Source organism: Nyctibius grandis, chromosome 2, assembly GCF_013368605.1.
Source record: "Nyctibius grandis isolate bNycGra1 chromosome 2, bNycGra1.pri, whole genome shotgun sequence".
Classification (NCBI taxonomy): Eukaryota; Metazoa; Chordata; class Aves; order Nyctibiiformes; family Nyctibiidae; genus Nyctibius; species Nyctibius grandis.
Window position 1 is genome coordinate 28,624,225 of NC_090659.1, and position 25,474 is coordinate 28,649,698.

At 41.9% G+C, this 25,474-nt stretch overlaps 2 protein-coding genes across 2 annotated transcripts in view; one reads left to right on the forward strand and one right to left on the reverse strand.

Moving 5' to 3' along the window:
- The window catches only part of OTC (ornithine transcarbamylase), a 32,108-nt gene extending 22,535 nt beyond the window's left edge, over positions 1 to 9,573 (reverse strand). The window contains exons 1-3 of the mRNA XM_068395462.1: positions 9,497 to 9,573; positions 4,150 to 4,288; positions 3,498 to 3,579 (exon numbers count right to left, since the gene is read on the reverse strand). Of these exons, the coding sequence (XP_068251563.1) occupies positions 3,498 to 3,579; positions 4,150 to 4,288; positions 9,497 to 9,573 (298 nt within the window). The remainder of the gene's footprint in view (positions 1 to 3,497; positions 3,580 to 4,149; positions 4,289 to 9,496) is intronic.
- A 4,666-nt stretch (positions 9,574 to 14,239) lies between these two features.
- Positions 14,240 to 25,474, forward strand: part of RPGR (retinitis pigmentosa GTPase regulator) — a 43,277-nt gene continuing 32,042 nt past the window's right edge. The window contains exons 1-3 of the mRNA XM_068423373.1: positions 14,240 to 14,336; positions 17,058 to 17,183; positions 23,703 to 23,795. Coding sequence (XP_068279474.1) covers positions 14,261 to 14,336; positions 17,058 to 17,183; positions 23,703 to 23,795 — 295 coding nt within the window. The 5' untranslated portion in view covers positions 14,240 to 14,260. The remainder of the gene's footprint in view (positions 14,337 to 17,057; positions 17,184 to 23,702; positions 23,796 to 25,474) is intronic.

Consider the following 25,474-nt stretch of genomic DNA (forward strand, 5'->3'; position numbering starts at 1 on the left):
TTCAAGAGAGTAAAGGGGCAATGAATTATACCACAAGGAGCTGTACATTTTTCAGTACAGTTGCAATGTCATCAGAATAAAACAGTTTAGAGGCATAGTGTGTTGGAAAAGCCACAAATGTCATCTATTCTCTTACAATGCATTATAAGTTAATGTTTGGTAGTCTTTGATCGATCTTGGTGACTGGGAGAAGTGCTCAAAGACCAGAGGAAAGCAAATGTCACCCCTGTCTTCAAGAAGGGCAAGAACTAGGACTCAGAGAATTACAGGCCAGTCAGCCTCACCTCAATTCCTGGAAAGGCAATGGAGCAGCTAATCCTGAATACCATTTCCAGGCAGATTAAAGACAAGAAAATAATCAGGAGTAGTAAGCATGGCTTTTCTGAGGGGAAATCATGCTTGACCAACTTTATAAACTTCTATGATTAAATGACTGGACTGGTAGATGAGAGAAGAGCAGTGGGTATTGTCTGCCTCAACTTCATTATGGCCTTTGACACTGTCTCTCATAAGATCCTCATAGACAAGCTGTTGATGTACGGGCTGGATAAGGAGACAGTAAGGTGGGTTGAGAACTGGCTGAATGGCCAGGCCCAGAGAGTGGTGATCAGTGGTGCAAAGTCTAGTTGGAGGCCAGCGACTAGTGCTGTACCCCAGTGGTCAATACTAGGTCCAGTCCTGTTTAACATCTTCATTAAGGATCTGGATGATGGGACAGGATGTGCTTTCAGCAGGTTTGCTGATGACACAAAACTGGGAGGAGTGGCTGATACACCAGAGGGTTGTGTTGCCCTCCAGAGAGACCTTGACAGGCTGGAGAAATGGGCTGACAGGAATGCTGTGAAGTTCAGCAAGGAGAAGTGCAAAGTCCTGCACCTGAAGAACAACCCCATGCACCAGTACATGATGGAGCCACCGAGCTGGGAAGTAGCTTGGTAGAAAAGGACCTGGGGGTCCTGTACACCGTTAAACATAAACTAGCAATGTGCCCTTGTGGCAAAGGTGGTGAATGGCATCCTGGGCTGCACTAGACAAAGTATTGCCAGCAGGTGAAAGAAGGTGATCTTTCCCCTTTATTCAGCACTGGTGAAGGCGGTACCTGGAGTGTCCAGTTCTGGGCTCCTCAGTATGAAAGAGACATGGACGTATTGGAAAGAGTCGGTATGTCCATGTTAACAAAGGGCCACGAAGATGACTAAGGGGCTAGAGCATCTTTCATACAAGGAAAGGCTGAGAGAGCTGGGACTACAAAGCCTAGAGAAGAGAAGGCTCAGAGGGAATCTTACTAATGTATATAAATACCTGAAGGGAAGGTGCAAAGTGGATGGAGCCAGGTGCTTTTCAGTGCTGCAATGGGCACAAACTGAAACACACGAGGCTCCCTTTAAACATCAGGAAACACTTTTTTACTGAAAGTATGATTGAGCACTGGCATAGGTTGCCCCAGAAGGTTGTGGAGTCTCCATCCTTGGAGCTACTCAAAAGCCTTCTGGACATGGTCCTGAGCAAATGGCTATAGATGACCCTGCTTGAGGAGGGGGGTTGGACCAGATGACCTCCAGAGGTCCCTTCCAACGTCAACCATTCTGTGACTCTATTTGTTTATTTTTCAATAATGGTGTTCCTTTAGGCATAGGGACAGCAGGACTTCTGAAAAGACTTCCACGGTGTTAATATATGGCAACAAACTCCCAGACACTGCACAGAGCAGATTTTGTCATCAGTGCTTTCCAAGCCTCTACTCCTTTACAATGAAACCCATTGATTTTCATCTAGTTGTTCCTGAGAGTTGCACAGTTTGCTTAGATTAATCTCATCACCAGAACCTTGTCCCACAAGTGATCTCTTTCAAGATATTGAAGTGCAACTCGTGGGAAATGCTTATTTGAAATGACTCAGGTATTTTATAAATAAACACTCCAATCCACTTCAGTGTCCACTTTCACTGGACATTAGGAAATCAGTATTAAATTAGCTTATTTAGCTAAAAAGAATACATGTGACCCCACATTTGTTTTGAGTTAGAAATTCCAAAGAGAAGTCATGAATGTTAAAAAGCAGATGAAATGTATAGAGTTTCCATGGACAGAAAAAACTTGAGTCTGCTTTTGAAACAAAGTCTTAGGCTTAGGGGATTTAAGACCAATTAACTGAAGGTGTGAAGTTAATGCACAGAAGTTAAAATGTGTTAAACTCCCTTGTGGAAGCTCTCACTCAGAAATAAATTTGTTTTATTTCACTGGAGCTTAAACCCTCTTGGATTAATTTATGTGCATTAACTCCCATCCTTAAGTTAATTCATTTGAACTTTCCTGAGCTTTCACCTTCCATAAGCCTTCAAAAGCTAAGGACTAAATAGTGCTTCCCACTGAATACAGAAGCACGAAGGATAAACAGATTTAGAGAATTTGTCATTACCTGCCCATGTACCAGTATGGGAGGCAAGTAGAAACTGGACTAAAAACTCTGGAATTAAAAAGTGGGTGGTCTCCACAGAGAGGGAATGCACAAGAGAACCCATTCATGAGTTCTGCTTATCTGGAGAAAATAGAAAGCAACAACAAGTCTACATAAAGAGCAGGGTCAGCAGGTAAATGGCTGTGCCAGAGAATACAAAGGGAAATTCCGAAATGCTTGGAGTTAACATATCTGCTTCTTCCTTCCATTATTTTTACCTTCTCCCTCACACCTTGTAAAGAAATGTGAATACTCAACAAGTTTCCTGTCCCTTCACTAGGGAGAAGTCAGCCTAAGGGATGCTGGGTCAACTTAAATGTGAGAAGGGCAAGATCTCCTTCCTTGATGCGTCATCAGTTCATAGTTATTCGTTCCTAACACAGAAGCACATGAATGATTCATTTCAGCCGTCCCCTTGACTTCAGAACAACTACCATGTAAATAAAGATATGTATGTGTTTCAGTGTTTGCAGGACAGTATCCTAAAAGAATAATGTTCCAGGGCCTGATCTTATTAGGCTAATACCCTGGAGTCTCCATCCAGTTATCTTCCCCTGTAGGTAATCATGTTAAATATTTTTTCCCCTAATTTATATCAAGGCAGTACTATGACTCCCAGCCTAAATACATACTCTGAAATGTGACAATGGTAATGAATAATACATTAGAAAAATATTTATTAGAACTTGCACAGAATTAAATTTGCGATGCTTACTAAAAGAGATGTTAGGAAATGTGCATCTTGCCAATACAACTAGGAGCTTACACCAGAAATGCTTACTTCTGCCTGTTATTTTATTTCTGATCTATCATGTTTTGGAATGATCTGGTGAAATTTCAGTGACCAAAGCAATGTGCTTGTGACATTACTATGCAAGGTGAAACAGAATTAGCTACCATTCTTTTCCTATTTTTGCTTTCAAACTTTAGGTTTCTCCTGAGTAGAAATTGCTAAATACAAAATTATGCAGTGTTTTTGACTACACATTCACAGTATACAATTTCATACAAAATCTGACTGGGCCATTGCTTAGACCTACCTGTTTCTGCAGATAATCTTGTTCTTGTACTTCTCTTCTCAAAAATCATGGCCAAAGATTTTCCTTGCATCAAAGGCAAATACTGGAACATGAAAATTGAAGGCATTTCAATTTTATAGTCATTATACACTTTACAGTGTGAAATACTTCTTTCACATTTTAATTCAGCATTAGAAAAGTTACACAGGTGGGTTTTTAACTGTGGCTTTGTTCTCCTGCCCATCAAGGAATTTAATAGCAGTGGAAAGGTTAAAGGGAAAAAAGTAATTCTAAGGGCAAAAAGCAACTGCATTTTGGCACTCAATTTGAGCTAGCATTAAGGAGAACTCTGACACTAATTTAATCCCATGCAGGGAAGTGCCTTCCATTTCCTACATTTTGTGCTGCATGTACATTATGTGTCAATGGATGAGATTAGCCGACTACAAAGCTGTTTAACCTTTTCACTTGTGAAGTCCTCTGAAGCGTTTAAAGAATACTTCTGAATACTTTACAGGAAGGCTCTTTGATTTGTAGCACATGATTTACACTATTTAAGAGCTCAGGTGATGTTGTTTAGGGCAAGACAGCTGAATGGCTCATTCCCAATACTCTTCAGAACAATATTTATTTCAACATCTGAGTGACCTAAATGACAGTTAAAGCATTTTACCTCTCCTTTGTGCTTTATCCTTTGTTTCAAATCTGAGGCCATCCACAGCAAATACTTCAGCTCATCTGCTGTGTAGTTCTGTAGAGTAAGGAGGTCACGACCTTTCAGATGAACATGCATTTGAGCTGGTGGCCCACACCTATGTCAAAAGAGCAAAAAATACATGCTTTTTATAATTCAACACTAAATTGTACTCATACTAAAGCCTATAAGCAAGCAGCTGAAATCTCTTCCACTCCCCTCATTTGACTCAGCTGGATCAGCATGATGGACTGAGGTAATTAGTTTAAGTAACTTTTACTGTCAGGCAGACACAACATGCCACTATGCACTATATTGATCACCACAGTAACAGTGTATCAAGTTGTATTATAAACTGTACATTAGATGTAGTTTCTTTTGCCTTCTGATATGCATATGACTTGACTGCATACTGCCTAATCAAATAAACCCAAATGCATAAAGCCATTCAGGGCTTGGTGAAACGGCTTATGCATAGACCACAAAGCTGCCCTTTGGGGGCACAGAATATGAGGAACAGATCTTGGTGCTTTTTCTCCCTCCTTCATGCTTTGTGGATGAGTAGACACTTGCCATGTTCCACTCCCATGGATACAAAAGGTGGCATTTCTTTAAATGTGTGTGAAATCTCTTGATTACACTGGGGAAGAGGGTAAAAAAAACCCCAACAAAATAGCCATGAGCTCTGTTCCTTCTCCTACCACGCAAGAGATGTTCTGGGCATGTGCAGTGTATGTATTCAGTGTATTCTCCTACCACGCAAGAGATGTTCTGGGCATGTGCAGTGTATGTATTCAGTGTATTCTGGCCTCCAGCCAGCCAGATCTACGACTTCAGAATCACATGAAATTGGATGTTGATAATCACCCACAGAAGTTACATGATCAAATTTCCGCTAGCTTAGATGAGGTGTCTTAATGAAAGTCACACCCAAGCCCGTGCTTCCACAGGTGTAAGATTAATAAGGGAGAGTGGCAGCTTAGCCCCTTCTCTGGCATTGTATCTGCAGCCCTCTTTAGCATAACACAGCACGCACTATACTCTTGCTAAGGTTTGGATGGGTACAAGGTAAACATGTCTTTTTAATTAAAGGCAGCATTTTTAGACTGATCTGATGGAATGCAGACCAAAATAATGCAAACTTTTGTATTTCCAAGTAGGCTTCCCTTTAGCTCACATCTGAGGCCAGGCTCAGTTACAGCACCTGCCAGTTGCCAAGCCTGGGAGCCCATAGCTAGAAAAATTCCGGGGAAAAAAAATAGAATTTCTGTTCATTCTTCTGTTAATTCCAATAAGTAAAAGCCTTAGTAGTGGATAGGCCTATTATGGCTTCTAAAGATTTTGGTGTCATACTAGTTAAATTGGGAGGCAAAGACTTTTTCTGTGGAATTTTGAGGCATAGGCTCCAACTGAAACTGGAGGAAGAGAGCAGCTCTTAAGGGAATGGTACCACACATTATTACTGTCCATTTGACATCTCAGCACAGACTGACTTTTCAAATCATGGAGCAGAATTTTTTCTTTAACTGAAGGCATCTAAATGCTGTGTGTTTTCCTTCTGGACATCTTAAAAGTGCTTCAGATACACATGATACACCACCATTACTAAGACTTTTTTCACAGTGAAAAGGATTATGTGTAATAGCAGAAACATGGGGAATATAAGAAGTAGTAGCCCATGCAGATGCCCTGCTGTCATATATTAGGGCAATGTGCTCCAGAGATTATGTAGACTGCCAGAGGAGCAACCACTAAGCTAAGCACAAAGCACCACAAAGATTCCCATCAATGTGCACCATCAGAATTCGGTCTCTGCACAGGCCCCCAAACTGCAAGAGGCCTGCGCTTTTCTGTAGCACCGTGCAGATAAGGGAGTGGATTTCTTGTTTTTTAAGTTTAGAGTAATGTGGCTTGTGCATTTTCTTCAAGTGTCTCTGAAAATTGATTCTTAAGTGAAATACAATCTAAACTGTATGTGTGACTTAAGTAACAAATATTTGTGGCAGTACCATTTAAAATAATAATGCACATTTCCAAGCCATAAAGACTAGTCTTCATAGCATTACAATCATTAGTAAAATAAATTTACATACTTTGCTATAAGTGTTATCCTTCTGTCCCCATGCTTGCTCCACCTGAGGTAAACAACCTAGAAACAGTTAGGAAGAATCCAAATGCCCCATTTTTTAATGTGTTACAGAGCTAGCAAAATGATTTCCTGTACTTCTACATTCAATAGCTGTAGAATAGAATATACTTGACATTGTAAGAAAGGCTGGGCATTCATGGGTCAGGTAGCTTCCACCATACCATGAAAAACAGCCTACCAAAGTAAGCTACTGAAATCCAGCCTTGAATATGAAGGCTCTTAGTTGATATTCCAGGGATTGTCTCTAACTGCAATGTGTATATTCTGAAGGAAATTAGTTTCATAACTGTAACTTTTTTATTATTATTTTTCAGAACACAAATTTGCTACTCTATCCAGTTTGGGTGAACAAAAAAATACCTGTCCTGTTTTAAAATCTATGCAATTGCTTGCTGTTTGGTCACCCTCCTTTGCTGCTCTCCTTCACTGCGTTGTTTCCAGAGCAGGTTTGGTGCTGCTCCTTGAGTTTCTAATCGCAGCCTCGCAGGGAGTTAGGGATTCTCTAATCTCAACCTGCCAAGCAGGGACTTCTGTTCATTGGTCTTGTTTAACCACTTGGTATGATTGAGAAGTGGACTGAGAAATATCCACCACTAATTCCTGCACTGGTAGATAGTGAAGCTCTAAACTGGTTACCCGGAAAGGATGTGGAATTACCATCCTTGGAGATGATGGACAGAGTCCAGTTGGAGGCCTGTGTCTAGCGGAGTCCCTCAAGAGTCGGTACTGGGACCAGTTCTATTCAATATATTCATTAATGACTTGGATGAGGGAATAGAGTGCACTGTCAGCAAGTTCGCTGATGACACAAAACTGGGAGGAGTGGCTGACACACCGGAAGGCTGCGCAGCCATTCAGAGGGACCTAGACAGGCTGGAGAGTTGGGCGGGGAGAAATGTAATGAAATATAACAAGGGCAAGTGTAGAGTCCTGCATCTGGGCAAGAACAACCCCATGTACCAGTACAAGTTGGGGACAGACCTGTTGGAGACCAGCGTAGGGGAAAGGGACCTGGGGGTCCTAGTGGACAGCAGGATGACCATGAGCCAGCAGTGTGCCCTTGTGGCCAAGAAGGCCAATGGCATCCTGGGGTGTATTAGAAGGGGTGTGGTTAACAGGTCGAGAGAGGTTCTCCTCCCCCTCTACTCTGCCCTGGTGAGGCCGCATTTGGAGTATTGTGTCCAGTTCTGGGCCCCTCAGTTCAAGAAGGACAGGGAACTGCTAGAGAGAGTCCAGCGCAGAGCCACGAAGATGATTAAGGGAGTGGAACATCTCCCTTATGAGGAGAGGCTGAGGGAGCTGGGTCTCTTTAGCTTAGAGAAGAGGAGACTGAGGGGTGACCTCATTAATCTTTATAAACATGTAAAGGGCAAGTGTCATGAGGATGGAGCCAGGCTCTTCTCAGTGACATCCCTTGACAGGACAAGGGGCAATGGGTGCAAGCTGGATCACAGGAGGTTCCGCATAAATATGAGGAAAAACTTCTTTACGGTGAGGGTGACCGAACGCTGGAACAGGCTGCCCAGAGAGGTTGTGGAGTCTCCTTCTCTGGAGACATTCAAAACCCGCCTGGACGCGTTCCTGTGTGATATGGTCTAGGTAATCCTGCTCCGGCAGGGGGATTGGACTAGATGATCTTTCGAGGTCCCTTCCAATCCCTAACATTCTGTGATTCTGTGATTCTGTGATTTTCAAGACATGGCTCAGCAAAGACATAGCTGACCTCATACGCTGTTGTCCGGCTAGAAGCAGAAAGTTGGACTAGAGGTCTGCTCCTGGCCTCTATGTTCCCATGATGATTCTGTTTTATTGCTATGACCTTCAAGAAATGTGTTCCCTTCCCTGTTGTCCACATCCTCTGAAAGAGAGGCAGAAGCGGACAAATAAATTCCAGAGAAGGAGCATGAGACAACATACGAAAGTTAAAATGTAACAGGCAGAATTGCAAGGTCAAGCAGTTGGCTTATTCCTCTCTTAGCAGGGACAGCAATTACTTTGGAGTATTAGTACAGACTGATAGATACTAGGTTATCCTACAGTATCAACCACAGTGTGCTTAACTTTTAATGTTCATAGACAGTGGTGATAGCATAGGCCAACATTATGATATAATGTTAAAAACCCCCTAAAAATAACAAACAACATTATGTGGGGAGCTTAACAAATTGGATGACTTTATTGGAAATCCAGCTTTACTGCAGTTATTTTACAAACTTGCTTTTCTATCATCTCTGCTAACCAGAGAAAGTTCCCACCGATTGCCAGCAGTGAAAATCCAAAATCCATAAAAAAATTATCACACAGACTCAAGACCACTTTACAACTGTAGCAAATAAATAACAGAACTTGGAAAACATTTGGTTTTCATCTGATGTAATGTAGAAACGATAAATAAAAATGACTTATTGCATATTAGGATTCCTGTGAATCTGAAATTCCCATATATTCTTTTCTAGCATTAATCATTTGTTACATAATGCTGTTAATGCTATTCTTATTGACACCGACATGAAAACATAGGAAGATGTAGAATTAAGTTTCAAGTCTTTAATTTTAACCTGATTCTGGAGATGTGACAAGCATGAGAAGCAGCTTACTGAAACACTGTCATGCAGGTACTCTTCTGAAGGCGCAGGGGACAGGCATGTATGTGCGTCTGAAGAAAGAACCCAAAGCCAGGTCACAAAGCCAGGTCTGCCTGGTTAACTTTGAACCTCGTATCACATCATGCTTCTTCTGCATGCCTCCAGTGTATATAGAGACAAAAAAAAATACTGAAGCGGAGATTCACCTTGCAGCTTCAAGGAGAGAATTTGCCCCCCAGTGCCCATGATAATTGTCTAAACGCCTAAGAATTTCCTGTACTGTATTCAGATACTTATTGATTACAGTGCCTGCAGCGTACACTGACTTCAAGAAGAAACATTCCTTCTTGACTTTGCTGCTAAGTCCCACAGAAAGAATTAACAGCATCTCACAAATATTAAAAGGGGAAATCCTCCAGTCTGTCGAAGATGCAGAGCTTGCTGCCTTGGGAGGCAAAAGGGCACTAAAAATACGGAAAAAGAAGCGTCTTTCACTGAAACACTCACTTCTTCACAGGGTTCAGCTGCTTTTGTCTCCAGGTTTCTGAATGAATGTCACTGAACGTCAGACAAAACAAAAGGATAAGCTTACCAGAACTGTCGCAGCAGCTGCTTGCTGGTCCCTGTTAGTTTTGCAGTACTGAAGAAGTTCCTCACGTTAAACAGCATCTTCCGTTCGCGTTAGGCTTCTCTCGGTCCCACAGATAAAGTTAAGTGAAACAAAGGTGTACGAAGCAGAGAGCGAGCTGTGCTGCTGTGCAAACAAGGGAAAGCCAAGAGTCAAAGTCTTTGCTGCGGTTGCCCCAGCAAGGGCTGGGCCTGGCAGGGGCTGACACTGAAGCTTTTCTTCGGCCAGACTCTACCGACAGAGATTTCTCACGGGGCCCATTGCACCACTCGTGGTTTGCGCTCTGCTCTGTGGGCCCATCGTGTCCTACCTGTGTCAACACCATTTCATAGCAATTTCGGGTTTGTTAAATATTTGTACAGGAGCATGTGCTAGTAGAAACAGGCAAAAGAAGATTTATCAGGGCGCAGCACGAGCGGGGCAGCTCCCTTGGGGACAGGACCATGACCCTGGGGGCTCCTCGGTCCCAGCACAGCTGGGGCAGGGACAGATGGCCCCATGCTGAGCCGAAATGATGGTCCTGGGCCCACGGAGTGGGGCTGGGCAGGGCCATTAAGGCTCATTCGTGCCCTCAGGGCCCTGACAAGAATGTAGCCCTTCTCCCTGGCAAGGAGAAGGGCTACATTAAAAAAATGTATATTTTCCTGGGGTTTTTTTGGACCAAGTTTTCAGTTGTGCTATGGTAGCGTTAAACAGCCCTCAGTGAGGTGCAAGAACTTAAATATTGCAGCCTTCATACCTGCTTCATTAAATTGCTTCTTGTATAATCTGATGTTGGTCAACTGCAAAATGCTGAAGTGATTTCATTTAAACTTCTACTTTCAAATATAATTGTCAGATAAGATTTTACACCACCTGCACTGTAGGTGGTTTCAAAATATGACCATTACTTTCTCATTTCCTCCTCCTTGTAAGGAGAAGCATACTTGTGTAAATCGAGGCGATGGCATATCTGTCAGAGAAGGTGCTATGCTGAAATTGCAATGTGAGGATCATATAATTAAAACATGTTTGACTTCGCCAGAAAGAAAAACTGCTAAAAAAAGTCAGGCAGGGTGATAGTCGGGCATTGGTGGGATCTGTTCAGGACCCCTCACACCAAACCAAACCTGAGATGTTTGGAAAACTCAGCAGTTGCCAGGGGAAATGTCAGGCAGAAAAAAAAAAAACAACAGAAATGGATGGGAAGGGAATGAAAGAGCCAGAAGAGCTGCACGTAGAGAAGAAAGCTGGGCTGTGGTTTCCCTCTTGGTTGCCCTTCTCTGGCAAATTACTCCCATAGCCTTCAAGCCCAGCCTCTGGGGACTGAGCATGTGTCACTAGTGGTACCCAGGAGAAAAGACAGTGGGGAAAAGAAAGGTGGTCGAGGTGCCAAGGCCCCCAGTCTCATCCTGCAGCCCCACAGGGAGGGGACAGTGACAGTGCCCCTTTGTAAAGTCACCCTTGTACAGGGACTGTCCAATCCCAGCTCCCACATGGACCAATTCCCTTGCAAGCTCCTGTGAGCGAGCAGCAGTGCCAGGCACAGGAGGAGCGTCGGACCGGTGTTGGCATTGCTGTTACTGTGATGCGATTCTCTTACATTTGGGGTGACAGCAGCATCTCTCAGTGAGGAGCCTCAGAGCCACCCCCCATTCCTGCTAGCTGCCCCTGGGCTGCCAGAGCTCAATGTGCTACCATGCGAAAAACTGACTCACTTGTTTCAACACCATAAAATTCTTCAATGTTGAAATCAGGATTGAATTAGTTTGTCATATATCTACATTCCAGGGCTTGGTATTGAAAATGGAGTAATAGTGGTACATGAGTAGAGACACACAGGTGAAGAGAGAATAATGTAGTGTAAGAGAAAAGTAGATTAGGATAAAGGAATGATGTTGATACAGTCATCTAATATGAACATAAGGCCTCTCTCATCTGTGAGCTGGCAGAATACCGACCCTTGACACCTCCTTTCTTAAAGGGAAGCAGCAGTCAGGGTATGGAAAGGCACGAAAAGTAATTATACAGCAGTGACTGTGGGGTGGTGCACCAAGAGTGCCCATGGTGCTTCCTTTCAACACGAAAGAAACCCCTTTGGAGGTCAATGTCCTCTCACAGCTCATCCGCTCCCCAGCCTCCCCCTCTGAGGAAGGGCCTGACCTCGGTGCTTCTTTTTTGCAGGGTGGGGCTTCAGCAGTTGCAGCACCTCTGAGGGGGAGCAGCTCCCAACCTGCTGCACCCTGCCATGCCCACAGATGCATTTTCCGGCAATACATGTCTGCTTGGACAACTGGGACAACGTGGCGTAACTGGACCCCTGCTAGCACGACTTCTGCTTTGTCTGCATGCAGTGGATGTCCAAAACCAAATGACCACTCTATAAACAGCCTTTCCCATCCATCCTGCACTCAGTGGTGGCCAGTGAAGACTTCCAGGAGCTCAGTGTCCAGCCACTTGCAGATGCTGCTGGTAACTCTGTCCTTTCCTTGCCATTCCTTGTTCAAAGACCTCCTTACCAAGTCAGCCAGCAGAGATACATTTGTCCCACTTTGTGAGGTGGCTCCCATCTCTCCCAACTAGATGTTGGTCCTGAAATAGGATCCCACAGTCACAGAAACCAAAACCCTTCTGCAGACACCTTCTTCCCATGAATCTTCCTAATTGTTTCATAACCCATGTATATTCTTGGCAACCACAGTAGCTGGTAAGTACAACCTCAGGCATCACTTCATGGAATAATGTTTGTTCAGTTTTATCTTGAAGAGCATTTGCTGGATATCCCTTTGCTCTAGAGTTAGGAGAAGCAGTTAGGGTAGAAAGCATCAGAGGGATATTGGGGTTCAAAGAGATGAAATCCCCACCTCATGTAGCGGCAAATACCACAAACACTTTCTGTTTGCTCTTAAAAACATGGCCACCCTTCTTTGTGTGTACTTGTGGATACCTCATCTTATGCACCAACAACTGTATTGATTAGACTCTGCATAAATCAAGGCTTAAATTGGTTGTCCAGGCTGCCAGCTGCATCCTCTATTGCAGTACATCATCCTGAAAGCAAGACCTTTTCTTTTGGCAAGGGATGACCTGGCATACCTGAAACACACAGGAATACCAAGAAAATGGAAATCCATAAATGACCATGGAATTTTTGGGGGTGGGAAAAGCTCCACTAGGAGTTTGGGAATGCACATTTAATATGTCTAAAAGGCTACAAGCCCCTGGACTTAGTCCCATGGGGTCTGCATAACTGCCATCACGTAAGTGTCCCTGGCTGGGTGGATGACAGAACGTCATCTTGTGCACCCGAACAGAAGACTTCACATGGACACCCTGGTGAAAGAGAGACCATCAAACAGAGGGAACTTGTCTTTTAGGACAGTAGAATCCCAGTGGTGACAAAATAGTTTCTGAGTTATGTTCTGGTCACCCAGCTGAGTCAGGGCAGCCCCTCCGGTCACTCAGCAAAGCAAGCAGACGTACCAGGAGCCTGGCTTGGCTAAGCAGGGAGCTCAAGGCAGAGCCCTGGTGCGAGATGGCTGCTTTGGGGGCTGGAGGCAGGGACAGGCTACAGAGGAGGGAGACAGAAACGATGCCCAGGCATATAGGGATGATGCCAGGAAAGCAAAGGTCTGCTGGGGATGAGACATGCCAGGGGCCTTCAAGGGAGGTGATTCTTCCCTCCTTTCAGCACCCGCGAGCCCCCGCCTGGCGTGCTGTGGATGGTTTGTGCTCCCCGTACCTGGGCAGGCATGGAGAAACCACTGCCAGCTTGACACCAGACAGTTTAGTAAAAGTAGGTCCCCTTTAGGGCCTGCTTTGTGTAACCTAACCAATTTTCCTTTCAGCTAAAATAACTGCACTTTCTGAAGCTAACTGCGTGTTTTGCAGACAGTGTCTGCTTCTAGGACTGATAACGCTCAAAGTTATAGCTATCACTGAGGTACTGGTGGGAATGATATGTGAAAGACTCTTGCTTGTGCTTATTCCTAGAGAATCCAATGTCTCTGTTAAATTCCTCACTAATAACAAAGAAGGGCTGAAGACAAACAAGACTGTGAACAACATCTTTGTAGTGTCTTAAATTACTTGATTCACAACTCTGGCGCCAGGAGTAGAGATAAATCCTGTAAGAACCACAACCGTATCTTCTCCTCGGAGCCACCTGCATGTGTCAACAGAAAGGCATCATCCACGCTTGCGCAGAAGTGGGCTCATACAGGGGACAGCATAACTATGGGGGGATTACAACCCCCAGAGACCACCAGAGACCCCTTCCCCAATTTAGTAAGCATGCGCAAAGACAGTTACATAATGTATCAGCATATGCATAAGGTTTCTTGGAATGGGCGGGCTTTTTTCGGGAATTGTATGAATATTAATTTTTCTATAATGTATATAACCAGTGTGCTTTTGTCCCTAGGTGGACATGTTAGGTGGAACGATTCCCTCATGTCCCTTGGCCGACTAAAAGTAACGCCTGCTCGTTAATGCTAAACCCAGCGTTAACGAGTTTTATTCCCGATCTCGGTGACAAGCTCAGGGGAACTTTAAGATGGCGGGACGGGAACAGGAGGGCCCCACCGCCGGCCGCCAGGGGGCGCTCCCCCCATACCCGGACCACCGCCCCCCGTCCCGGCCGGGCCTCCTGCCGGCGGCGCGCCTCCTCGGCGCGCGCTGCGCCGCTCTCTATGGCCGTTGCCCGTGGCAGGGCCTGTGTTTACTTCCGGCAGCCCGGCGCCGCGGTGCATGGGGCGCGGGGGCGGCCGCCCGCCGCCAGCTGCCATGGCCGACCCGGCCGAGGAGGACGAGCTGCCGGTGCCCGGTGAGTGGTGCCGGTCCCTCACAAGGGACGGAGCTGCGGGCCGAGTGGGGAGACCCCGTCCGCCTGTGGCGGTCCCTGTCTGCTTCTCCCACCGCGGCGGCGCTGGGCGCCATCACCGGCGCCCCAACGGCCGCCTCCCTGCCCGGGCGTGCGGCCGCTGGCCGCCCCGCTCTGCACTTTGCGGCTGCTCCCGTCTCCCTCCGGCCTGCGAGTGCCCGCGGCGCAGCGCCGGCCTGCGGGCCGCCGGCTCGGGCCAGTGCCTTCCGGCGTCTGGGGAGGAAGACGTGCGCTGACGTCAGATGCTAGACGGGGGCAACCTTGCTGTCGTCACCGTCGTGGTACGGTGGGGCCGTGTTAAGCAGACAAGTTTTTTTTCAGTTAATAAATGAGTTTTGGTCCGTGGTTTGACCTGCCATAATTTTTAAACATTTGCTCGGTGCCGAGACAGCAAAAACCTCGTTTATGTTCTGTGGGATTGAATTCTATGAATTGGTAGGATTTAATTTCCAAACTGATGGCTGAGGTTTCAGTTGTGACGTGAAAGAGATATGAAGGACGTTTGTGAATTAAATTGTCTGCTTTTTGCATACATTGCATTAAGAATATATATGTATGTATTTTCATGTTAACGCTTCTAAAAGAAAACTAAATGAACCAGAGAGCTCTGCTGTGGCAGGAGTGCCAAGGAGATCACTGTAAGCGTGTTCAGATACGCAGCATGGCTGTCTGGCTGGAGATTAAAACTTAGAACAAAATAGAGTTTTAGCATGTCTATGGTTGTAGGTGTGTCTACATAAAATAAGGAAAAACCCAACCCTTTCTTTAAAAAGCTTGAATTCATCTCCACAAAGCTTGTTTTTAATAAAACGGTGGAAGTGTTTCCGCATCTGGAGTATTGTGTCCAGTTCTGGGCCCCTCAGTTCAAGAAGGACAGGGAACTGCTAGAGAGAGTCCAGCGCAGAGCCACGAAGATGATTAAGGGAGTGGAACATCTCCCTTATGAGGAGAGGCTGAGGGAGCTGGGTCTCTTTAGCTTAGAGAAGAGGAGACTGAGGGGTGACCTCATTAATCTTTATAAACATGTAAAGGGCAAGTGTCATGAGGATGGAGCCAGGCTCTTCTCAGTGACATCCCTTGACAGGACAAGGGGCAATGGGTGCAAGCTGGATCACAGGAGGTTCCGCATAAATATGAGGAAAAACTTTACGGTGAGGGTGACCGAACGTTGGAACAGGCTGCCCAGAGAGGTTGTGGAGTCTCCTTCTCTGGAGACATTCAAAACCCGCCTGGACTCGTTCCTGTGTGATATGGTCTAGGTAATCCTGCTCCGGCAGGGGGATTGGACTAGATGATCTTTCGAGGTCCCTTCCAATCCCTAACATTCTGTGATTCTGTGAAGTGAAACATCTCTAGAGAGGTAGTAAATACAATTTTATACGTGTCTGCTGAACCTGATGCAAAAAAGGTTCAGCAAATAACATGTCATTTGCAAATATGGGAAGCTTTTGCATTAAGGAATCATATAAAAATGAATATCAAATTTACAGTTTAAGAGAGAACTTTGCGTTTTGGAGCTGGGGTGCTGATCATTGATGAGATTGTTTTCAGTGGAAGTAAATACACAAAGATGTTTCAATGTTACAGAAGCAGTCTAGTGTTACTGTATGTATTTGTGTTACCATAGCTTACATGTTGTACGCAAACCAGGACACATGTTAACAAGAATCTACAGGAAAAGGATTGGTTTTTTTCTTCGTTTTCTTTTCCAAAAAATGATTCTATGTGTAAAGCACAAAGTTTGACATTTTAAAATAGAGGTCTAATTGTGCTTTGCCACATTATCTGCACGGCTTTTGGCAAATTATTTAACTTGTAAGTTAATTTATTTTCCTGTAGAATTAATATTTCCTATGTCAAGCAACATGCTTAACGAAAAGGTGAATGAATAGTTAACATTCTACGTTTTAAAACAACATTGCTGACACTTGAAAATGAGAAGAATTGAGAAAACTAGACAGATTACAAGGACAGAAGAGCTGCCAGGACTTTATTTTGGGGTGGTTTTGTTTGTGTTTTTTAGATCATGGTCTTACGATCAAAGGTAGTTGTGCCAACCCATGGTTTGAAGGCTGAGAGTTTTGATTTTTAGGGGGCCATTTTTAGAGCACATGTATCTTTTCGGATGGGTGAGGAAGAGTGGTCAGTTTGGAGCCTGTCACCTCTTTACAGTGTGTCTCTCTCTCTCTCTAATCCAATTTGGAAAACCTGTTTGAGTTCAAGTATGAACATAAGTGAGAACTCTTTGTCTCGACCTGCTTTCAGGATGAGCTTTTTGTTTAACTTTCTGGGGACAGTTATTCAGAGTTCTGTATTCTTTCTTTTACACATCTAGTAGTTTTTCTTAAAGGGTAGTGATAAAGTACATTAGTGTACTTTAACATAAATTATTGTATCCTCAGAACAGAACATACTAGCCACCATACCTATTCTATTAGGAAATTCATGGAGGCTAAGAAGAATCAGAAGGACTAAAATGTGAGCCTAAAAATAAAGTAGGCTTGGTGAAACAGAATAGAAGAAAATGTTTCAGCCATTTTTTTTAAAAAAAGAAAAAGATAAGAAACTAAAATGTGCAATTGAATTAATAGGAAATGACTGTTTCAAAATGTATGAGGCAAAATTTGTTTTCACTAAAATTGACGTTATCTTTTTGTGTTTTAGAATCAGGTGCTGTTTTCACATTTGGAAAAAGCAAATTTGCAGAAGATATTCCTAGCAAGTTCTGGTTCAAAAATGACAAGCCTGTACTTATATCATGTGGAGATGAACATAGCGCTGTTGTTACAGGTCAGTATTGGAAATGGAGTATATGATAAAAGGTTATATACTTGGACAGCTTGTAAAGTTATGATTCTTATTTGAATCCTGAGGTAATATCTCCAATGAGGTTGTGGAGAGGAGAGAGGACTGTTCTGTGGGAACTATGGGATGCCTTTGAAGTTAGTGTGAGGTCACTGCAGGTTTTCACAAGACATGCCCAAGAACTGTCATGAGGGAATCTGTAATAACTGAATGTATCACACAGGATTTAAAGTAAGCATGACTTTGTTCAGCTTGAATGTTTCTTTTGAATCTGACAGTGTTTAGTAGGCAATCTTAAATATAGAGGTTTGTATCATGGAAGTAAACAGTATCTGTTGAACACAGTCAACAAGTTCACTAGGAATCTGCCTGAAAAGAAAATTGTATCTCTGAAATGAAGATTTGAATTACTGTTAACTGACAACTGAAAATAACCCTTGAAAGAGCAACTCAAAAAACTTCAGAAAATCCTACTAAAATCAGAAATAAATTGCAAAAGCATTCAGAGAAGATCAGATGCAATACAGCGAGCAGTATTAATGTTTATTTTCATTTCTTTGAAATGATAGAAACAATACTCATTGAAGAATTTGTTCAGTTTATTTTATGTGGAAGGGACTAAGCTTTTGTTGATGAGCACATGTGTTGATTGTATTGACAATCAATGGCTGATAGATAATAAGACTTTGTTGTTACGAAATTTATATGCATATTTTCAGGACTTTTTTTACTGGAATGTATTTATTCCTCATCAATGTGCAGTTGGTCATTGCTCATTAAATAATTTCTTAAGGGTTTCTTGCTATGTCCCCAAGCAAAGTTGAAGATGCTCAATTTTCAGAGTGAACTATTTCAGGCATAATAAAAAAAAGAGTATAGATTTCATGGACCACAGAACATCTTGAGGTGAAATTATACAATTAATTTTTCAAGCCTAACTTCATAGAAGATGAATTATCCAGGAATAGTTTATTTTGAACACTTTACACTTTTTAGTTTATTTTGAACGCTTGACACTTTCTTGGATTGAACCAATTCTATTAAATTGCCTGTTGCATAAAACTAATCGGAACGTAACCTGGGGCACTGTGAAATTTTCCTTTTGAAATTTTTTTGGATATATCCTTTTGTATGGCCACACCCAGTTTGAAATAACCCTAGTATAATTCTCAGTTTAGACTAGTCAATGTAAATTGCCTCCTTGAGTTCCCCCAGCATGTGCCTCTGCCAGCACTGTTACCCTAATCAGCAACAAGCCCCTAATTCCTGTGTCACTGTAATAGTGGCCACTTAGGTAAAGCTTTTGAAGAAGTCAGCTTGCATAGTTTTGCATGCAGCACCGTTTCTCTACTATCTCCCCTTCTCCCTGTTATTTTGATATATGCAGCATGTTTCAAAAATGTCTCTGTAGCTGGCCTTTGCTCTTGTAGTGTGCAGATACGTCACTGGGGAAACTTCTAGATAATCAGATCTTTATTTTCTCAAAGCTTTTGAGGAAAAGGAACTGTAGAAGCATGAGTACAAAATTTCTTCGCTACCAAAAGGTTTTTTGGGACATTGTAGAGGCAAAAGTGAAGGTAAAATACTGATCAACAATGGGCAAAGGTAGAGAAACTGCAAGAGTTGTACAAGAAAGTGAAGAAGGGAAACAGAAAACCTTTGTCCCTCATTTGTTCTTCACACCTGTGCATGCCCATGTGCACCTCGCATTTCTGCTGTTAGACGGAGTTGCATGATACAGTGGAATTACAGCCCTTGGTGAATGACATTGAACTGCAGTAACAGCTGGAATAAAAGCTGCAGAAGTGCATGCCAATAATGAGTTTACTGAGAACGGTACAGACCTTGTGGGAAACCAGGAGCTTCTTGAAATCCAGCTGAACCTGACCTGGAAGAGATGAAAGACAAATATCACTGAGGACGGAAAAGCATCTCAAGCAGGTGTGTGTTAATGCATGCTCCGTGTTATTTTCAGTCTTTATTTACAGGGCACAAAATTCCCCCCTCCTTTTTTTTCCACTAGCTGGAAGAGGTAGTGGAACCTATGCATGTAGGGGACAGTGGGAATATGAGATAGATTGAAATCTAATAGGAATTCATCAGTTTTACACTAGCATACCTCAACAATCATAAGTAAAACAATCACCCAAACCGATAAAACATTCCTTAAAGCTGGCTTTGGGCAGGAGACACTCAATCTTGACTGAATGCAAATGAAGAAAATGTACAGAAACTAATATTTAGCATTCAAACAAAATATTCAGAAATTTTCAAATACTACTTTCATCTAATTCAACATCAATATTCCCATATGACTTTTAGGAAGAAAAGTGTGAAGTAAATACAAAACTCCCTATTCTTTGGCTTTTTAGGTCAGGAATTAGAGTCCAATTTTTTTTTTACCTACTGTGGCTGTATGTTGGAATAGAAAGGACCAGTGATAGTTATTTGCTGACTTTGAGTTGGCTTGCTGACCTAGTCGGAGAAATGTTTCCTTCTTCAGTTTTGGAGTTTGGTATTGAAATTTGTGTTTCTTTCTTCATTTGCTCTCTACTTTTAGCACAATCTTAATTAAAATGTTCAAGCATTCAATTTTTTTTAAGCGGTTTTCTTCTTTAGTTCTTTAATGCAGTCATGAACAGTATATCTTCCAGCATCACTTGTAATATGTTTAATAATGTTTCTTGCCCCATTTCTATATTTTTTGGCCTAAGAATACTGACAGTCCACTCCCTCATCTTCTATAACTTCAGGCTTTGGAAAACAGTTTGTTCATCTTGTTGGGAGCTGGTGTGAAGTAAGTGATGTTACGCATATTTTTAAGAATATCCTCCCGATACCTTTCTATTAATTTTATTTTCTACGAAACTCTTAAAGTTAACAGCTGTCTTACTGTTTATTTGCCTCAGTTAGAGTATCCTAGGCAGCTTGCGTACATTTGATCAAAGAGACTGATCCTGTTCACAAGCAGGAAATGGTGATGGTGGAAGACACATTTTCTGCACTCAGAGCTTTGGAGAGAATGGAAGCCTCCAATGCAAGAGGGTAGATGGAAAGAAAGAAGTGTTAAGTGTAAAAGTAGGAGTGAAAAGAGGTGCATATGGAACCACAATAAGATAGTATGCTCATAATTTCAGGTTTTGTAAGGCATTAAACATTCAACAATTTACACCAGAGAGACCTTGAAATCTCTCCAGGTCTTTGGACACCAGATTCCTTCTATTCTTTCTGCCTACCAGCAGGCCATCCAAACATGGCACGGTATATTTTGCATCAACTGCAAGGGGAAAATGAGAAAGATTAGTACACGTTTGTGTTGATCTTTGATATGTGTAGGAGCAAGCAACATACTGCGTGGTTTTTGTTTGTGTGATGCTAAATGTCCTAAGCGTGACTGTTCTTATTGTTCAGTAAAGCTTTTGTTTTAAGAATATCGTGACTTGCCTAACAAAACTGATGTCATTCCCATTTTCATGAGATGTGTTGGAATTGTATATGAACTTCAAACGAACTGTTAACATAGTTTATTCAAAAAATAGCACAAATAAATAAAAAAAATCATGATGCCTGGCATATGATAGTCTGTCCAAAATGCTGCCTTTTACATTTTCTTCAGCTATAGCTTCTCAATTGAATCTTGTAATAAATGCTCAAAGTCTGTACATTGTCTCCCCCTTTTATTTCTCTCCCACATGAATATAATTTAGAAAGCAAGGGGGGGAATATGTAAAACATACCTTTAAACGTAGGTGATAGGAATACTTGATTGCCTGCTATTATCATGAAGCGTGTTGAGGATTTCAACTGGTATTTCCCAGCTGCTGAATGAATGCCTTTAGTAGCACTTCATGAGCCAGGGGAATGTATGACAGATGAGAAATGTCCTGGTTAGGAGACACTCTCTTCCTGAAGTCTCTCACAAAACCTCTGTTCCTAAAGCTGTAAGCATCTTGTGGCTTTCCTAATAGCCCTGAATTAATGTTGGTGAAACATCTGCTGGTAATAAGCCAATGCATACGTACTTTGGAGAAATACTCCAGTCTTGCATCAGGATGAAGGTGGAGACTGGTGTTGGAAGTATGTTTTCATCACCAAAAGAGTCTGTGTAGTCCCTTTCTCTATATCCTGTTGTTTCTCTTCTGCTGCCCAGAGTCATAATCTTACTGTGCTGGACATGTCTTCTGCCAGCCATTCCAGATGGCAGATGGCCACAATCTCTGTATGTCAGCACCAAAGTGGAAGCAAAAAGACAAGAGCAATCTGAGTTTGCAAAGTTGAAATATGATCCTTGCCTACTTGTCTGCCATTGAATTAGTTCTCACTTCAGTGCATCTGTGGTGATGACTGGAGGTATCTCAGTATGCAATTACAAAAATAGGGCCTTTTGCATACAAAATTTTGTCATGTTTCCTGGCCAGCTTAGATTGCATCGTCTGTTCCAAAACCTGATTTACTATACGGACCCAGAAATGTTGCTTCATTACAGGCTTTTGTTTAGGTTCCTCTGTAGTGCCCATTAGTTTTCATTCACTGTCTGAATTACCTGCTTCCCAGTTTTCTTATTTTCTGTTACACTGCTAATTGCTAGAAGCCTGAAATTATAAAAGGCTGTCACTCAGTTGTAAATGAATGTAAAGAAATTCCTCTCATCTATTAAGCTCCTTGACTTACAAAGCAATGCCTGAGAATTTAAAGACTGGTATAAGAAACAGCAGATTATAGGATGAAAAGCATGACTTGTTGGAATTTTGAATGGATAAAAGAGAATGTGCTTAAATTGAATTATGGCAGCTTGGCATCATATTCCCACAGAAGTACTGTTGTCTTAAAAGGGTAGTTAAAAGTATAAATCAAGGATACAAGGAAGCGTATACCAACACAGGATGCCATTTGCTGATAAAAATTCTTTCTGTTAAGGTGCGTTTTGCTCTCAGACAGCTCTGCATGTGTTTTGATGTGATTGCATTATCAGAATCGGGATAGTGATATAAATGCTATTAGTAAAACACTGTGAGCGTAGACTTGACCTCAGACTTTCTTCCCTTCCAACTTTCTTGGAAAGACTTAATTTTGACACATAGCCCCGTGTTCCAAAAATTGTCAAATCTAACAATTTGATTGGGACTTTAGAGACTAGTTGTGGTTAGTTGTTGGTGGCTTGGGTTTTTTTAACCATGTGGTTATATTTAAGAAAACAAATGGATTTTTTTTAACAGAGTAAATATTTTTGTTATATTTTAAACTTTTCAATATCGTATTTCAGAGTCTCTGAATCACATTCAGAACCTTCACTGGAAAGCTACACTACTGAAGTACAAACAACCATAATATTTTGGCATTATTATGTGGAATTGCTGTTATGCATTGCGGTCATGTGATAATTGTTGATGGCTAGGGTGACAAAGTTTATTTGCGTGACAGCCTTGTGATGCAGTCTAACTCACAAAGCTTGGCAGACCTTCATCAAAAGTAAACAAACTCCTTTTAACAGTTCTAAAAGTTTTGGGGTTTTTTTGACAAATCAGTTTGTATTGTTTTGCAAAGATTTCTGTTGGAACAAGGGTTTTATCTTTGGATGTGAACTTCACAGTTTTACAAAAGGTAATAGTTCAAAAAATGAAGTGAAATGAATTCATTTTAAGGTATTGTCAGTAGTCAGTTTTGGCTGTCTAATTTGCATGCCTGATGACAAAAGTTTCATCTGTTCATATACTGTCCTCTTACAAGAACACTGGTTATTCGGAATTACAAGAGTTCACTGTTTGTAATGGTCAGATCTGTAAGTTCAATGACGTGTCATACCAGTTCCTGAAATACGATTCTAGCATTACTCCTGTTGAAGATTTGTAATCTAATGTTTTCATTTTGGTTTACAAAACTTCCTGACTGCATGGTGGTCTTATGCATTCCTTCTTTATATGCAGAGTAACAAATTAATACGATTTGTGACCACATTTGAAAATTTATCAGAAACTGTGTTCTGTAGAAGTGCAAATTTGTAAATCATTTTAAGAGAAGACATTTAGCAGTAAAAGAAATACCCCCCCCAAACAATTAAATAAGCCGAATATTACAGATTTGTGTTTGTATTAATTATATAGCTGCATTATTCATTCCTGTCCTTAGGGTAAAAGATGTGGGTGCTCAGTTAAATGTGCTGTTATTTTATAAGTGGGCCTATAGATACTGTGGCTTCTGAACTGCAGGGTCTGTCCAAGAGTACATTTTATTTTCTGAAGAGCACTTTATCTGTGCTGTAATTAAAGGAGAGGATGTTTGTTCTGCTTTTTGTCCCTTCTTCTGGCTTGGGATTTCTTACTTACACAATTATTGTGAAAAATCACAAGGACATTAATTATTCTTTACATGTAAGTATTGAATTGCCTGATCTTAAACCTTACCTTAAAAAGGAAGTAATAAATAGCATAGTGTGTGACTGACCATCTTGTCTTGTATGAGGTATTCAAACACTCATATGAATTCTGACTGTGCATTTTTTTTCAGGGAATGGTAAACTATACATGTTCGGCAGTAACAACTGGGGCCAATTAGGACTAGGATCAAAGAACACTGTCAGCAAACCAACATGTGTTAAAGGTTTGTTTAATTTTTCTTTTTTTTTGTCTTTCTGAAAGGAGACCCTTGTGAAGAGGTACTTTATAAGATACAGTTCCAAAATAACTGATTCTGCCTTCTTTACTCATCACGTGTAGGATATTACTGCACAAGCTCATAAAGGTAGCTTAAAAGGTTCCCTGATTAATTTTCCATCAGTTCCAGATTCTGTGTCCTTTTGTGTCTGAAGATTACTTCAGATACATAGAATCCTGTCTTTTTTGAGGGCTCTCATTTTATGCAATATTTGCCTTTTCTGACAAACCACATCATTGTGACTGCAAAGACATTGATCAGATGCTTGGTCTCTGCAGCATTGTCTGTGCGTTAGAAATCAGAGTTCCAACAGCATTGGGTAACCTTTGTATCACTTTTGTCTTAGCACGTTTATAAATGAAAAAATCTATCAGGAGCTTTCTATAAGTACTGCTACATTTTTAGCAAGTATAAAAAGTGCCCAAGGGGGCATAAATGTTAACATATTTGTATTAAGCAGTAAAATAAATACCCATATTCTTTGATGTGTTGTAAAATGTTTTCATTGCACTGTTATCTTCTTGACCTTTCCTAGCTGGTTTTATCTTGTCAAACAAAACTAAGTCAGTACTTTTTCCCTGTCCCCTTGCTTATGTCAAGTCTGATCTATCCCGTTAACACATTTCTTTTCACCATTAAATGTTTATCCTCATCCTTTCTGCCAGCAGATCGATCTGTTAGCTTACTGTTAAAAACAAATTATTCTGCTTGTTCAATCTCTTTTCTTCCTGATTTAGTTTATTCTACTGTCCTTTATCTGCTCCTCTCTCTATTTCACTTTAGAGGGAGAATGCAGCTAGTCTCAGGTTCACATCTTCTGTCAGCCATGTGAGAGATTGATTCTTACCTTGGCTTAAATGGATTGGGTGTCAAGTTTTGTTTTTACTGTCAAATTGAAATGGAGAATAAAAGATGAAGAGAAGATGACAGAAATTAACCAGACCTGGCATCCATTGAAAAAAGTCACAAGGGGGGTATCTTTCTTCACTTAGCAGTAGGCAACAGGAGAAAGTTCTGAAGCTTTTCTCACTAGCTTTCAGTCTTCACTTGGCTTTGGGAATGGGGTTGCAAGGACACATTTCAGTTTCTGCTTGGGGCCAAATGGTTGTGGCTGCATGTTTTCTGAGAAAATACCTTCTGGAACTTGACTAGAGACTAATGAAATTGGTTATGAAAAATTGCCAGCAACATTGCAAATATAGCATGGCTCATCAAATATAATTGATTAGCCTAAGTGGAGGGAAGGTTAGGGAGCACAGGCTTCTGAAGAGCTGATTAAGATAATCTCTGAAGTTGGAGGCAGAGTTTTGGGGTACAAAGCAGCAAATTAAGATTATAGGAAGAAGCCAACATTGGAAGTGTTATGGTTCCAGCCTGGTGGTAGTGGTAGGTGTCAGATAGGATAGGATAGGATAGGATAGGATAGGATAGGATAGGATAGGATAGGATAGGATAGGATAGGCAGGAACCTGAATTTGGGCAATTTATGTCTGTGTCTGTGTGACAAACCAGAGACAGTTTGTGCTTCAGTAGATATATTTATTTGGTTACTTGGTAGAAGGGACTTTAATCTGAATGTTTTGGAGCTGATGAAAGTTGATTTGGAAGGACTGAAAAAGGGTTTG